The following is a 15,879-nucleotide window of genomic DNA, read 5'->3' as shown; positions in this document are numbered from 1 at the left end:
AGATGTCCGCATACGTGAAGCCTTGCGATCTCCTTGTGAGTGTCATAGCTCCCTCTCTGGTAAGGTAGGTAGGGAAGGTGGGTATGAGGTACAGGGTGCAGTATTGAGCCAGAAAGCCACTGCGCCATGTATTCGTGGCAAATTTATGCCTTTTCCATCAGACGGTCATTGTTTTTCACTACTCTGCAGGATGCTACCTTGTTAGGATAGAGGTTCCCCACTAGCTGAGCTATCAGAGTATGAGTGACAGTTTGATAGACTATGTGGATTGACCGATTCATATACTGGGGAAGTGCCAGTGATGTCACAGTAACTTAAGTAACTGCAGTGTCCCCTTTCTGACCTGGGTCAGATCCATGCAAGCTGCGATAACTATGACTGAATAATGTATTTATACAATGTATAGTGTATTTACCTACATGGTTCCCTGGCAAATTAAATGTTGGGGATTAGTAGCCCTTTAATAATGCTTTTTTAAATTAAAAAAAAATTAAAAAAAGATAGAGAGATATATTTGGAAATTGGGGACATGTAAGAATTAGAATAGTAAATCAATTTGTGTTGTATTTAGGTGGCTTTAATGAACAGATGTTGATTGCGGAGACCCAGCCTAAATGGCTCTGTAACCTATGTTTAGGGTTGCCATCCATAACATAAAACCACTGGTTTTGATTATGCAGTGCAGTTTGAGTTTGATCTGTTACATGGCACACCAATATAAAGAGCATCTGCTGTTTAAATACTAGATTATGTGTTACAGGTCTGTTCTCCAACTTTAGTCCTCGTGAGTCTCTCACAGGCCAAGTTTGTAGGATATTACATAATTAAACATATTGCTTTGCAATACAAAAGGTAATTAGTATAATTTGAAAAAACTGGCACTCTTGACATTGAGGAATGTTGGACAGTATAGTCTGGCTTTAAACATTCAAATTCATCTTTTCAAAAAAAAAAAAAAAAAAAAAAAATTGAGAATTTGTATATTATGGCTTAGAAGATGTAGACAAAATCTAAAATAAACTTAAGGACCTGTATTGTCCGTCTGTCAGATCCTCAAAAGGCTATATTGGCTATAGCAAAGATATATTCCTGACTCCACCCTGCATTAGGAATCAATACTATGGGCCTGATTCACCATCAATACTAAGCCAGTTTGCCAAGTGTAAATTGTATGAATTCTCTGTGCACATGCTCACAAAGAAGCCACACACATACGCGAGAACGCACAGTCGTGCATCCGACACTTAGGATTCCATGCACATGGAGAGGAGGAACAGGGTAGGGAAGGGGCGATCTCATGCACGAGTACAATAATGACATGTTCACACAAATAAAGGCTCATGCAGACCTTCAGATATGCCGGTCACTAGGCAAATCTTTAGCGGGTAATTATCATTATCAGCACGGACCTTTGCAGGGTTTGGGGTGTTGCCAGCAGCAGCGGTCATAGCTTAGGCTGGTAGCAATGTTGGGGGGACAAACAGCATGCTAGACGCCACTACCAGCACTAGGCTATGACAGGCTGGGTTCCAGCAGCCATGAAAACAGAGAACGACAAGCGCCTGCAAACCCAAGCAGTTTACTGCTGCCATGGCTTGCTGGGAGCAGCAGTACACGGCAAATAAAAATATAACATGGCCTTATCTGTGTGGAGTTTGTATGTTCTCCCTGTGTTTGCGTGGGTTTCCTCCGGGTGCTCCGGTTTCCTCCCACAGTCCAAAAACATACTTGTGGGTTAATTGGCTGCTATCAAAATTGACCCTAGTCTCTCCCTCTCCGTCTGTCTGTGTTTGAGTGTGTGTCTATATTAGGGAATTTAGACTGTGAGCTCCAATGGGGCAGGGACTGATGTGAATGAGTTCTCTGTACAGCGCTGCGGAATTAGTGGCGCTTTATGAATAGATGATGATGATGATTATATCTAAAATATATACGACGATGACCGGCCTAACAACAATCTCAAGGATCCAAAACGTCAGTAAACCGATTTGAACATAAAACATTTCTGACATTCCCTGTATTGCTAATAAATAAATAAAAAGCTAAAAAGTTTCAATATGAAGCTCTTTTAGATTGAATGTTCAGTTAAGCTACAGTAATATCCACATATATTTGAACTAATTTTCATCTAGTGTGCATACAAGCAATGTCACCCATCATTTCAGATACTTGCAGAATAAGTTATCAGTTATACAGATAGGAGGAAGCACAACATACAACAAGCAATAGAAAATAAAAAAGGATAACTAATGCATACCCACCCAACAATGTAAAACCATACATTAGAGCACATCATACAGCATGTTTAAATACTTGCAATGCTGCAAACAGGTCTAATTCCTCTCCGTAATATAAAATCTCTAATTTACAATAAGCTTAGCTTATTTAACAAGGCCTCCTTTCTTGTTCTGATCTAATCACTATTTCTATGACATTCCCCATTAGTCCTGATTTCTGACAAAAAGGAGCAAGTACTTCTGGAAAAGAAAAGTTCTTTGTGCCCATTGGATGAGTTTCCATAGGGCAGATTTAATTGGCCCCAATGTTCTCAGGATCCGTCCCTTCATCAATCTCAAAGTATTAAATGCTCATAGAAATCCACGACCTCATGAAGGTTTCAAATGGAGTAGCAAAAAGTCGGTTGCGACACCAAGATAGGGAATTCAGGAACACAAGAGACTGTAGTGCTGTCAACAGTGAAAGAGATAGAAGGGGGTTTGGTACTCTAGAAGGAGACGAAACTGAGCTCAGGTTTAGACATTGTGAGCTTTAGACAACATTGGGATATCCATGAGGACATGGCAGAGATTTAGTTGGATACATGAGATGAGAGTACAGGTGGTCCTGAAGCCCAAAAGGAGATGATCAGTTTGCATAGGGAGGAGGTGTACAACAAGAACAGAAGAGGGCGTAATATAAAGACATGAGAGACCCCAACAGGAAGAGGTAGAAGGATGAGCTAGAGGAAATTAGAGAAGGATTTGTTAACTAAAAAAAAATAAAAAGTAAGTGACCCAGGTGAGAAAACAGCGTCATCATCATCACAAAGTCTAATGGAGTGTATGGTGGTAGAAGGATATCAACAGAATCGAAAACAGATAGGTCACAGAGAATGAGTATGGAGAAGGGACCTCCAGTTACATTAGAGATGTCAATCTCAGTGGAGTGAATGGGAAAGTTAGAGACAGCAGTGGGGCAAGCCGGGAATACAGATCATTTGAAATAAATAACGTTTAAGAAGGTAAGCAGTAGGAGAAAAAAAAAAAAAAAAAAAAAAAAAAAAAAAAGGAAATAGTTAGGAGTTCAGTCCCTCCAAAGTAATATGTAAAGATATAAATAATACCAAAACATTCAAAAAAAAATATTGTTTGACATTTATTAAAAATATTTTTATTTTTTTTATTTTTTAAGCAAGGAACATTTGCATGCTAAAAGCAAGAACACCAGGGGGTAAATGTATCAAGGTGAGAGTTTTCCGGTGGGTTTGAAAATGTCTAGTTATCATTTACTTAGTACATTTTACAAAATGATAGCTAGAATCTGATTGGCTGCTATAGGCAACACCTCCACATGTCAAATCTGCCGGAAAACTCTCAGCTTGATACATTTACCCCCAGAAGTCTGATATAGAGAAAAGATCAAAATTATATCTAGCTATGTTATGTTCAATTTTGACACCTGTCTTTTTTTTACAATGAGTATTTTTTTCATGTTAAGTCATGTGTATTTCAGGCCATGTATAATTTAAATCCTAGTTAAACATACCCATGTAATATCAGTTTAGCATTGTTTTTTTTTTAAAACCATGTACAATTTCCACCAAACTGAGCTTATCCTAATAACCTTTCCATTCCTTTCAGTCCATGGTACTTCCAAATAGATGAAGGAACATTTTACGTGCAAGCACTCGAGAGGCTTAACAGAAAGGAAAAAAAAAACACAAAAAAAAACTAAAAAAAAGAAAACACAACTTTAAAAAAAGATATTTCATGAAATAAAACTAAAACGTGCATTTTCTTACTTCATTGCCAGCACAAATTAACTTCTATTGTTTCTTTGTTCAGTTTTCTTTCTACCTTGTGATTGTGGTTGAAAGCCCATGTGCACGGGCCTGTGTCCAAACCAAACATGAAGATTTGGCATGCTCCTCTGCTATCCTTTTGTTTTTATGGTCTTCCTTTCCATGATACTGTGATGTCAGGAATGTAGCCCTGGTTACTAGAGTACAAACTGCTCTCTGCAGCCCTCACAACTCTTACACAATTAGTGTGAGATCGCAGTTAATAAGAAGAGTAAACGCTAGGCTAAATCACACATGTTCTTTAAAATAGTGAGTCGTCAATGCAAGTGCCCACTACCAACCCATTTACCCATGGCTATTTCCTACTCATGAACGGGCATGAGCGACAATGGCATCAATGCCATGATTAGAACGTCCTTCTGTGAGGTGCAGTGATGCCTTGCTGCTAGGCAGATGCATGAAAGTAGAGCTCCATCCCTGTTAACGGATATAAACTTAATTTTTACCAGAGTAGGACTCTCTTGCTTTGCAGTTTTCCTGAATGTGAAGATGTGGCATATAACAACAAGGTTTTGCCTCTAATCTGATGATTTGGGACTCTTAATGGATCTACTAGAGGTTGTAGGACAGCCCAAAAAGTACATTATAAGAAAACTTTAGACAGAGCTCTGCATTAAAAACACCCCTGAAGGCAAAATGAGCGCATAGATTATTAGAAAACAGAAAATGCCAGAACACATCTACTCTATGGAAGACAATAATTTGTTTCAAATTGATTAGTAGGTAAGATGTTCACTTTCCTCACTAGGGAACCACATTCATATACAGAGATTGATGGATTAAGAGGTAATAGTGGTTCCCTTAATGACAAGTTCTACATCAATTATGTTAAAAGATTTTACAAACAATTATATGTTTCCACCTTGCCTAACACAAGAGCATATTGATGCCTATTTAGAAGATATCCCCACGATAAAGATTAAAAGCTACTACTAACATATTAAAGATATTACATTTGAAGAAGTTCCATCAGCAGTTGCGTCACTCCCAAATGGTAACTCACCAGGATTGGGCAGTCTCTCCACAGAGTGGTCACAGACAGATACTGGCATCTAGACTACTAAAAATTATTTTGAGGAAGAATTGCAGTGCAATGAGCCACCTTCTCAACAAGAGGCCTTAATTACATTGGTTTTAAAACTTGAAACTTTGGAAGAACTATGCTGACAGGGGCTCTTACAGACTCATATATTCGATCAATGAACATAAAGAAAAAAGAAAAAAAAAAAAAAGATTGCAAAAGTTCTAGCAATTAGGCTTAAGCAAATAATAACTTCTGTAATACATATCCATCAGTCAAGATACAGGTCTGAATACTCCATGGCAATTAATCTTAGGGGAGAATTCAGTAATATACACAACATGATAATAAAGGCACTAGAGTCATAGCCTCAGAAGACCCTACTTTGTATTCCATTTACTGCCAGAATCACTGGACTGCCATGAGATGTGTAATTTATAGAGCAAAATCCACACATTGGATACAGACATAATACACATTTATGGACAGTTTTGCTGAAACTGGAGGAATATACCTCTCTTAATATGTTTCCATTATATACATTTCAGCAGAAAGGCTTCCGACTATCATCTGCTAACTTAATTTAACTATTATTTTCCCAAAGCTGTTGTATGCATTTCACAGTTCTCCAACTTGCATCCCCCCAAAACAAACACTTTAAATACCTCAAAAGACTAATATCATTTATAAGGCCTAGGTCTAGTTATAAAACGCTTCAAAATCTGGTGGAACTAAGTGTCCTTGCCTTACCCAATTTGCGATGTCCAGAATTCATTGTAAATAACAATTTGCTTTATTCCCCAAACACACAAGGATGCAAAAGAACACACTGATAAAAACCAGTCAACGTTTGGAGGGTGTCTCATGCCACTTTACAAAGTTTCTATTCACCAACCACATTAGTCTGGGCTGAGGATCTCTCAGAATTACTATTGGTGCTTAGTCAACGATTCTGGGAACACCACATATTAACTAGCTTGTAAGTGTAGAGAGGAACCATAGATGATTTTGAACATGTGTCAGTGGAACATGAGCTAACAAGAGGAGATATTTTCTACCATATGGAAATACACATGTCAATGATAATTCATAGCTAGGGTTCCAAAACCCAACCTCTGACTTTCAAATCAAATAAAAACAATTTTATGTCTTAACTTCTGCGCATCTGTTAAAACTAAATTCCAGAAATTTAAATGAGCGATTATCTTTTCAAAGCACATTGTATCATTTGATTTGATTTTTAAACCGTACTAAAGATCTAGTTCAACGTTGTAACAATGTTGTTCCAATTCTGCAGTGTGTGTATGCACTCACGACCGTCAGTGTCCATGTAGAGTGTGCAGAGTCACAATATTTTCAGCCAATGGTTATGAGAGATGAAGAGCTCAGATCTGAAGGTAAATCTTGTAAAACGTGTTTAGTGTGTACACATGAATCTGCATGCTAAAATTTACTGTACAGCGTACCCAGCCTAATCCAGTTGCTTGAGTCAAATGACAGGATTAGCTTGTCCGTGGCCATCTTAAACTGCCATAAAATTATCTAATGCTGCTTAAAGAATTTTGAAAAAATAAAATTATCAGAATAATGTCTTGCTTTGGGCACTTACACATCAGCGTTGCATTTACATATAAAAATAACAAAACATACAAGTACAAACTGCATGTGAACATCCTTTTGCACATGTGCACGATAAGTTTAATAGGAGGTTCACACATGGTTGATAAGAACTGGACACGTTTGCATGTGTTTGTGAATGTGTTCAGAACACAAGTTGTATCGTGCTTTTTATATTTTTAATTTTTTTTTTGTCATGGATATAACATAGGCAGCATGTGACCCTCCCCAAATTCCTCAACCAGATCCAGTACTCAACAGCCTTGGGCTGGTTCCAACTAGAAAAACTGGACAGCAGAAAAGGAGTGTGTCACCCACCTTAGTCACTACACCAGTGGCACCAGTAAAAGACGGGGGTCTTTAAAAACCCATTCTGCTATACTAAATTAGTAATATGAAAAAAACAAAAACAAACAAACCAGAATTAAAAAAAAAAAAAAAAATCCCCAAAACTGTGTTCACCACTTTATTAGTTAGAAAAAAAACCAAATTCTTAGGGGCAGATTCAATTCCCTGCGTTGTTCTTTAGAACAATGCGGGGCGAGAGTCATTATCGTTACTGCAGCAATAGAAACGTATTATTACCGTTACTACGGTAATTTCAACATGGATTTTTTTCCGTACTAACGGTAATGATGCGCTTCGCAGGGAATTGAATCTCCCCCTTAATTTGTAATTAGGAGTTGTCATAAGTTGCTCAAACACGAGCAGCTTCCCACATTAGCTGTGATATGATTGGCTGGCGTACAGGGCACTCCCCTATTTGAACACATCAAGAGACTAACTAAACCTCTATTGATGTAGGGGGAAAAAAATGAACAACGCTGTGAAGCTCCATTCATGCCAGAAACCCATATATTTCAATGCCCTATCATTTGAATGAGGTTTCTACATATAAAAGCACAACCCCATTGAAATAAATGGGCAACTAGTAAAAATGGGCCACTAACACAAAATGGAAAAATACAGCACATTGCTAATGGGTAGAGACACAGAATGGGTTTCATTTTTAAAAGCAAAAGTTAGGTGCATCATTGAAAATGTCAGTGGGTAAGTTCTCTTTTCTTATCCAAAACCTCAAATCACAACAATATTATTCAAGGCACTTTTTTTTGGCTTTGTTAAACCAAAAATCAGAACATTAAATAATGAAGCTTGATGAGTCATTTTCTTTACTAAAGCAACAAACCCTAAAATGCAACTTGAATTATTACAATCACCGACATTTTATGAAAATTAAAATTATGTAAGTGGAAGACTAAAATAATATATAAATAATTAACTAAAATTAGAAGTAGGCACTTCTCACAACTTACATAAAAGTGAACAGGGAACTAAATTGTGTCAACCAGAAGGTATTAGAGCAGTGATGGGCATCCTATTACACTTCAGTGCCCGCACGGATGGTCCTCTAGCCGTTAAAAGGGCCACACATTACACTTAATATCAGTAATATGTTAAAAATTTAATGAAAGAGACACCCACCTGTCTGTGATAACACATAATCAGGCATTTAAACATGTATTGTCAGATTTTTTTTTTAGTTAAAGCAGAAAGGAGCTGTTGTCCATCACTATGTTAGGGGGTGCTTAAGAAGGACAGTAGGAAAAGGGTTTGTCAGGGTAAGCTTCTTTTAAAACTTACTTTTCCTGCAACCACTGACAGAATGAAAATCTGGTGGACAGTCTAATACAGTGTTGGCTATCATCACCATTTATTTATATAGCGCCACTAATTCCGCAGCGCTGTACAGAGAACTCATTCACATCAGTCCCTGCCCCATTGGGGCTTACAGTCTAAATTTCCTAACATACACACACAGACAGAGAGAGAGAGAGAGAGAGAGAGAGACTAGGGTCAATTTTGAAAGCAGCCAATTAACCTACAGTATGTTTTTGGAATGTTGGAGGAAACCGGAGCACCCGGAGGAAACCCACGCAAACACGGGGAGAACATACAAACTCCACACAGATAAGGCCATGGTCGGGAATTGAACTCATGACCCCAGCGCTGTGAGGCAGAAGTGCTAATCACTAGGCCACCGTGCTAACCTGTGACACTCCAGGTGTTGTGAAACTACAAGTCCCAGCATACCCTTCCAGCAATAAGTTGCGATATATTGGCAAAGCATGCTGGGACTTGTAGTTTCACAACACCTGGAGTGTCACAGGTTAGCCAACACTGGTCTAATACAACCAAGATGTTTGAGATAAAACTGTGATTGTTAAGGAAGAACATGCAGAATGTTACTTTTTGTCAAGCATAATCAATGTTATGACTTATTTTGTACATGTGAGAAATCCAATGTATATAGTGTAGTTTTAAGTGGAATCAGTCCCATTGACCCTAGTTTGTTTAAGGTGGGTAAACCCAAAAGCAAGTGGGTAATTGATCTGTAAAAGCAACTCATCCATAAAAAAATGAGTTTTGCTGAGGTTCCGCAATTACAATGCCTTGAGAAGATCCATTTATTGTTTAATCCAAACAGTGTACAAAGAAGCGAGAAGATTCTCAGCAAGCGCTGTGATCAACACTTAATTAATTGCTTCTCTACTAAAAAAAACTGGTCATGCCATCCACAAATTGGACAGCAACAGGATCCGTTTCCAATTTGGCTATAAATGTGGCACATTGGGCCTGTTCGTACGCACACATGCCAACGTTGATCATTTGCTGATCAGAAATGTGGGCATCTGTGGAAATGATCCAAAGAATTTCCACTGGTTATTCTTGGGCATCACAATTATTTTATGGACATTCAATGATGTCAACTGCGATATCAAAGCATATATACCAACTTTGGGTACTGGATGTTTTTTCTGAGATTCAGGAGCATGAAATGGATATATGTATGGCTGATAAAATAAGTTTCTTGTGGATTATTTTGCATGTCTTCCATTATTACAACAATTTCTAAGATACGGATATCACACAAAAGATAGGTCCATATATAATTATATATATAATTTCTCCACAATGTGATGGGCTCGTATATGTTAAACAAACTATCTAGAAGACAAATTTCCAGAGATTGCAGATAAAAGCAGGGAAAAAAAGAATGTTATTTGGATAAACTACACGTAGAAAAGCAAATTCATAGGACCAATTTGTTTGCAGGAGTATTGTTGTCCTTTACATGCTGTAATTTGAGACATGTTGTGTTTAACCCTAAATTCTAAACTCTCCTTTCTAAATCTATGACTTACAGTCGAGTGCATTAATCAAACATACGTTATCACACAGAAATCCAAATGGACATTCACACTTTTTTCTTCAAGATCTAAACCCCGCACTAACTTACTGACAATTACTTTTTGCATTTTTCAGATGCCTTGATACTTGTCAGTGAATAAAACATATGTAATACTGAAAGCAGAAATATACAATAGGCATGTGCTGTTCTAGATCAGTGCAGCTAAAGTTTTAGTTTTATGGTCAAGACCACTTGTTATAAACAGACAAAAGGCCCTGGAGTGTGTCATTGTTCCCACAGATATACAGCACTCTAGTAAGATATCCCTAAATTAGTAATAGTGCACCATACGTATACTGGAAACTTTACATGAATAAATGTCCAAAATAAGCCATTGCTCTAAACAGGTCTGTACCAGACCATGAAGGTAAATATAACCTTGAATCAGCTTTGAATTAAATGGAAATGGAGATTATTGGGATATTAACAATAACTATTTAATTTTGCAATGTTAAGACATGTAAAATGATCTGTCCAAGTGGAGAACTTCAAAGTTTGTGTTACTTTTAAAGTCCAAATAACGGTTTTCCACAAATACATTAATCAAGGCCTGATTTCTTCCTACCAGCAGTTCTAAAGGGGACCATATGCAGAGGACTTTTGATGGCCATTTAAGCTATTTTAAACCTAATTGGATACCACTTGCACAGTGCATGGGCTGAAAAAGACCACCAAACCCAATGAACATATCTATCAGATGTTGATCCAAATGAAAGGTAAATCCAGTTGCGGGATGATACAGTCATCATCTTTCTGTGCCAACAGTGCCCCACAGGTCCTTCAGATTTGGTAACATGTGCATGGCCAAATCTGACAGATCTGGACACAACTGTTGGGCCAATAGTCCATATATGGGCATGTTATGGCCTTGGAAGCACAGCCCACAAAATAAAATATATCTCATAGTCTATGTGAATAATTTAGCAGCTGGCACAGGAATCAAGTCTGAGAATAGAACATAGTTATATGGGAGCCAACCCTAGTACCCACTGAAGAGAAGATATTTTAGTAAAATAAAGAAAAACACTTAGCTACCAAAAATTGTGGGGATCCTGGAGCAATATACTGTTTGAAAGCATTGTTAACAAAAAAGATATTACATTGTGTTTAACATAAGGTCAACTACCCAAAATGCAGCACAAAACTAAACACTCAAACTTCTTCATACTTCATTGCAGCACATGCTCTAATGCTTTTTACATTTCTAACAGCATTATAAAGTCCCCTGTCCCATAAGCTGCTCATCAGAATGAATGGGGAGCTTGTGGGGGAAGGACTTGACAAAACTGCTAGGAATTTGAGAAAACACCCACCCCAAGCAGGAGAGATCACCTGCTTGTACCATTACAGCTAGCAGGAGACCCACTGAACAGAGGCTACTTTTTAGTCTTGGGTGCAGTTAGCCCTTAAGGAATGAAACAGGTTCTATGTTGTAGAACATTCTACTGTTTGCAATGTGTGATGTCACTTCAAAAAATATGATTCACATTGAACTTTATCAAAATATTCTTCCAAACTGAAACAGCCTATTTCGGTACGTGTTGTCCTCTACATCACATTTCATTCAGTTATTTAGCCATGGTGTTACAGAACTCCCAATAACTAGCTTATTTTGACAAGTATATAAAATGTTCAAAAGTAGATAACGAGTTGTATGAACTGTTTATGGTTATAAAGCATTAGCTTTGCAATAGTAACCATAATCCTTATATGCAGCCTAGTAGATCAAGAGAAAAAAATATTTGTACACGCTCCAAGTAAATACAACAATTTTAGATATTAGAGTCTCTGTTTTGTATGGTAATGAGTATGGGAGATTATGCAAAACACTAAATTGTGAACAACTGATCTGAACTTTGATACTAATGTTAATCGTAACATTAATTGGAGTTTAGATATACTATATGTATGACTTATATTGTCACAATTATCACATGTGCTAATTAGGACCATTTCTATACCTTGTCAATAGAAAGTAATATGAATGTCAAATTATAAGTATCTAAAATAGTAAACAAGGAAATAGTACATTTACAGTAGCAAAGGATGGAAATGTCAGCAAAGTGCATAATGTGAATTTTATTTTGGTACATACTTAACCTTATATAGCTAGAAGGAAACTTTGATCTGTTTTATTTATTTTGTAGCTTTACTTTACACCCAAAACAAATTAACTTCCTCGACTAAGAATAACTGTATCAATCATCCAAACCTTTATTGCAGCATCTCAAATTATATAACAATTAAGAAATTTGCATGCGCAACATATTACAGTGTCTGCTCAATATTGGCAATGTACATAGATCTTCATTAGTTACTAACAAACATCACAGGATTACATTACTTTTGCATAGAAAAAATAAATTGTACTTTATACATTTTAGCCAAGCAACAAAAGCATGTCATCAAATTCCAGCCAAACATTCAGCCACCCATGTATTTCGTTAAGCATTTGTAGCTTAAAAAAAGATAAACAAACAAAAAAAGGGAAGAAGAATGGTACAGTAAGAAGACAGAAATAACCATTTCTCCTCCAAAGCAAGCAAACAATTGTCAAAATATCATCCAATTATGTATGGAAGGAAATATTTAGAGATTTGGAGGCTAATTGGAAGCCAGTCAGACATGTTTTTAAGAATGTACAAGAAAATGTAAAGTAAAAAGCTACTATTATTGTAAACGTTTAACTGTCATGGCTGCATTTACAATTTGATAACCTTTGATAAGCCTCCCTTAAATACTCTATATTCAATATTTTCATTAGGTCACAAATAAACATTCTATAACATTCTATAACAGAATTAGACAATGTTTGATACTTCAGTGGTGGAGGAACTACAAGTTCCATTATGCCCTGATAGCCTCTTGTAGCTCCAAGTCAGCTGGGTATCCACATGTTGCCTGTTAAAGTACAGCATGTGTTGAGCACAATAGCAGCACATATCATTTGACAGGGCACAACATTCATAACCCAAATATTTTAATTAGATAAGTTTTATAGATAATAGCCTTTGTAGAACTTCCAAGTAGTTTAACAAATATAATACTCCATATCCCAATATCAGTCTCACTGTGAAGTATAACATTGCTAACTTACACGTACAAAAATTAAAAGCAGAAACAAAAATAATAAAATCAAAATATCAATGAAATATTTTTGTCTTAATCATACACTACTGTTGTTCAACATGAATGACAATAAAATGACTTATTTCCTTCATAGCTGACTGTCTGTGTCACAGTGTTTGTATACGGATGTTGCCATACAGCTTTACTATGATGACACATAGTGCAACTACAATATTACAGTATGTCTGCTGCAGGAAATAAATCTTGACAACTCACCCACAGTAGCCACTGTATCAAAGTCATCCAACTTGTACTGATGTTGCAACTCTGGACAAGGTGGTGAGTTGTGCCCACATACAGTCAACCCAAGGCAACCGGAGCTGGGGCTGGCGACACCCCCATCACAGCTGCCCTTCCCAGCACTTCTGGAGCCAGACCTGGCTTTTACAGAGCCGGCTGCAGCTGCCTCCATCGGATCCAGACGTGTGATCAGAGCGATGAGCTATAGAACAGACAGGAGTGTCCGTACACATATGACAAGGGTGACTCAGTGAGGTTGAGTTTCTCCAGAGAGACTGCAGGTAACAAGCACCATCTGATTAAGGGAAGACCGATCCTTTTACTGCACCCACCTGATAACCGAACAAGGGACAACTAGCTCCAGCAAAGTAACCTGAGAGGCGGTGCACAGGTAGAGTCTGAGACAGCTCGAGTTCAGACCTATTTACTGTTTGGATAAGAAGAGCCCCCGGTACGGGCAGGTGGCACTGCCAGCAGTGATCAGTCTGGACCTGTCATCCGTCATTGTGTCTGGGCACTGCAGGCAGCTACTTCTATTCCGTGTGGGAGACAATGTGGCTTCCCACGTTCCTGCACATCACTGCCCCACTCACAACTATCCTCAACTGACCTATAGCGGCAGCCCGTTGTTTCCTTGCTCCAGGCGGCCGGCGTGTAGAGAGGAATGGGCGAGAGGTCTCCTTCCTCCGGGCTGAGCCAGGGTTCTCTAGCCCTCGGTGGCCCGTGCTCTCCTGCAGAGAGAACAGAGGTGTCTTTGTACTGCGGGAAGTGCAGGGAGTAGTGGTGAGGTTGTGCCACTTTCTGTGTCCGTTTCACCACTTAACTGCTTGTCTCCTCCCCTTCCCTGCAGATTCAAACTGCAGCTCACTTACACAAGGAGAGCTGCCTAGAGAGGCGGGTCCTCTACTGGGTGCCGCCCACTTACACATCCAGCGCCGCTGGGCAACGCCCATTTTCCCCGTCAGTCCGTTACGATAACACGCCCAACCTATGGTCACCGCACAGAGTGATCCGCCCACCCCTTGTCACTAGTTCAGCAGGAATCACACACCTTATTCAGTCTGCAGCAACATCCGCCCACTTCTTGTCACATCGACACACGACACTCCCATTCCCAGTTACTCTACAGCCCGGCACCTCCCACCAGTCTGCCACTAAGTCTTAGGACCTCCCCTCTTACGTTCTGGTCAATCCACCGCATGACACGCCCACTGTATGTCACTCCGCAGCAGGGAGGCGCCCACTGTATGTATGACACGCCCACTGTATGTATGACACGCCCACTGTATGTCACTCCGCAGCAGGGCACCGCCCGCTCCTAGTAGTCTGTCGCTAGTGCTTTGTTTTTGTTCACGTTCAGTCTGGTGCTGAGGACAAGAGGGCGGGTTATGTGTTACTAAATCCTAGTGATAATCTTCACTGTACCCGCCTCCAAACTGTCCCTTTTTTAGGCGAGCCCAACATGTCAGGCGAAGCCTAAGCACGGACTGTCACTTGCGGAGGTTGCTCTATATGAGTGGGAGGCTGCTCACTTAGCGTTTAGGACGTGAAATTGTAGTCACTCGTGATTTATTGTGTGGTCTAATGTGCGTGGTTCTTTGTGCGCCCACCAATCACAGCGCAGCTATATAAAGCTACTGCGGTGCTAAGACGAGAGCTGAGCTTTTATTGGCTGATAGCTGCACATGTTAGTTTTGTGGTTATTTCAGGACTTCTAGTACACGATACGAGAGTGAGTAATGTGTCAGTTGCACCCTGTAAAAAGGTTGTATGAAAGTACTCGCAGCTTTACCAGCCACATGGGTACATCTACTGACTAATCAATTTCCACCTTCCAACACGATAAGTTTGGTTTCTTTAGCACTGTGTAAATAAATTGGCCATATAATATATTTTTTTTATATAGTCCGTTTCTCCTAATAGTTTCAGGTTACTCCCGATTTTAGGAAGCTGTCCTGCCCGGGGACATGTTTGCCCAAGCGGGAATGTTGTGGAAAGGGATATTTGTAATGGACAGCCTAGTGCTTTAGAGGGCTAGGCATCCCTAGCATCCGAATAAAACATGATACAAAATGAGGGATTTTATTTTTTTTAGAAAATGTAGTGGCATCAATGAAATGAATGTATTAACAGGTAAGTCTTTAGTCGGTTTGTATGCAATTTCTCCTACACTGAAGCAGTCAAGTTTGTTTGTGCATTCTCCCCATTAGATGCCTCATTCTTACCTCTGTTATCTCCTACCACTTAAAAGATTACAGAATAAAAAAAAAGAGGTACATGCATCTCTTTGAACTATGCCATCTATACTGCAGATGGTCCACAGTTATCTATAAATAGCACATCATTATGTAATAAATAATGAATTAAATACAAATACAGACATAAAAAGATATCACTTTGAAAAGCAAATCAAGGACTTTTCTTTTGCTTTTCCATTATCCTTATAACTCTGCTTGCCAATCTATACTTCTACATTTATCAATATGATTTTTAAACATTTCTGTAATTCTTTCTATGTGATGATGAAATATTGAATGT

At 38.6% G+C, this 15,879-nt stretch overlaps 1 protein-coding gene across 1 annotated transcript in view; it reads right to left on the bottom strand.

The window, feature by feature from the left end:
* The window catches only part of PRKX (protein kinase cAMP-dependent X-linked catalytic subunit), a 99,757-nt gene extending 85,410 nt beyond the window's left edge, over positions 1–14,347 (bottom strand). Inside the window, exon 1 of the mRNA XM_075196477.1 lies at positions 13,318–14,347. Coding sequence (XP_075052578.1) covers positions 13,318–13,513 — 196 coding nt within the window. The 5' untranslated portion in view covers positions 13,514–14,347. The remainder of the gene's footprint in view (positions 1–13,317) is intronic.
* Between the last annotated feature and the right edge of the window lie 1,532 nt (positions 14,348–15,879).

This window comes from Mixophyes fleayi, chromosome 2 (genome assembly GCF_038048845.1).
Source record: "Mixophyes fleayi isolate aMixFle1 chromosome 2, aMixFle1.hap1, whole genome shotgun sequence".
Lineage (NCBI taxonomy): Eukaryota > Metazoa > Chordata > Amphibia > Anura > Limnodynastidae > Mixophyes > Mixophyes fleayi.
Note: the sequence above shows the minus strand (reverse complement) of the source record. Positions and strands in the feature narration are given on the sequence as shown.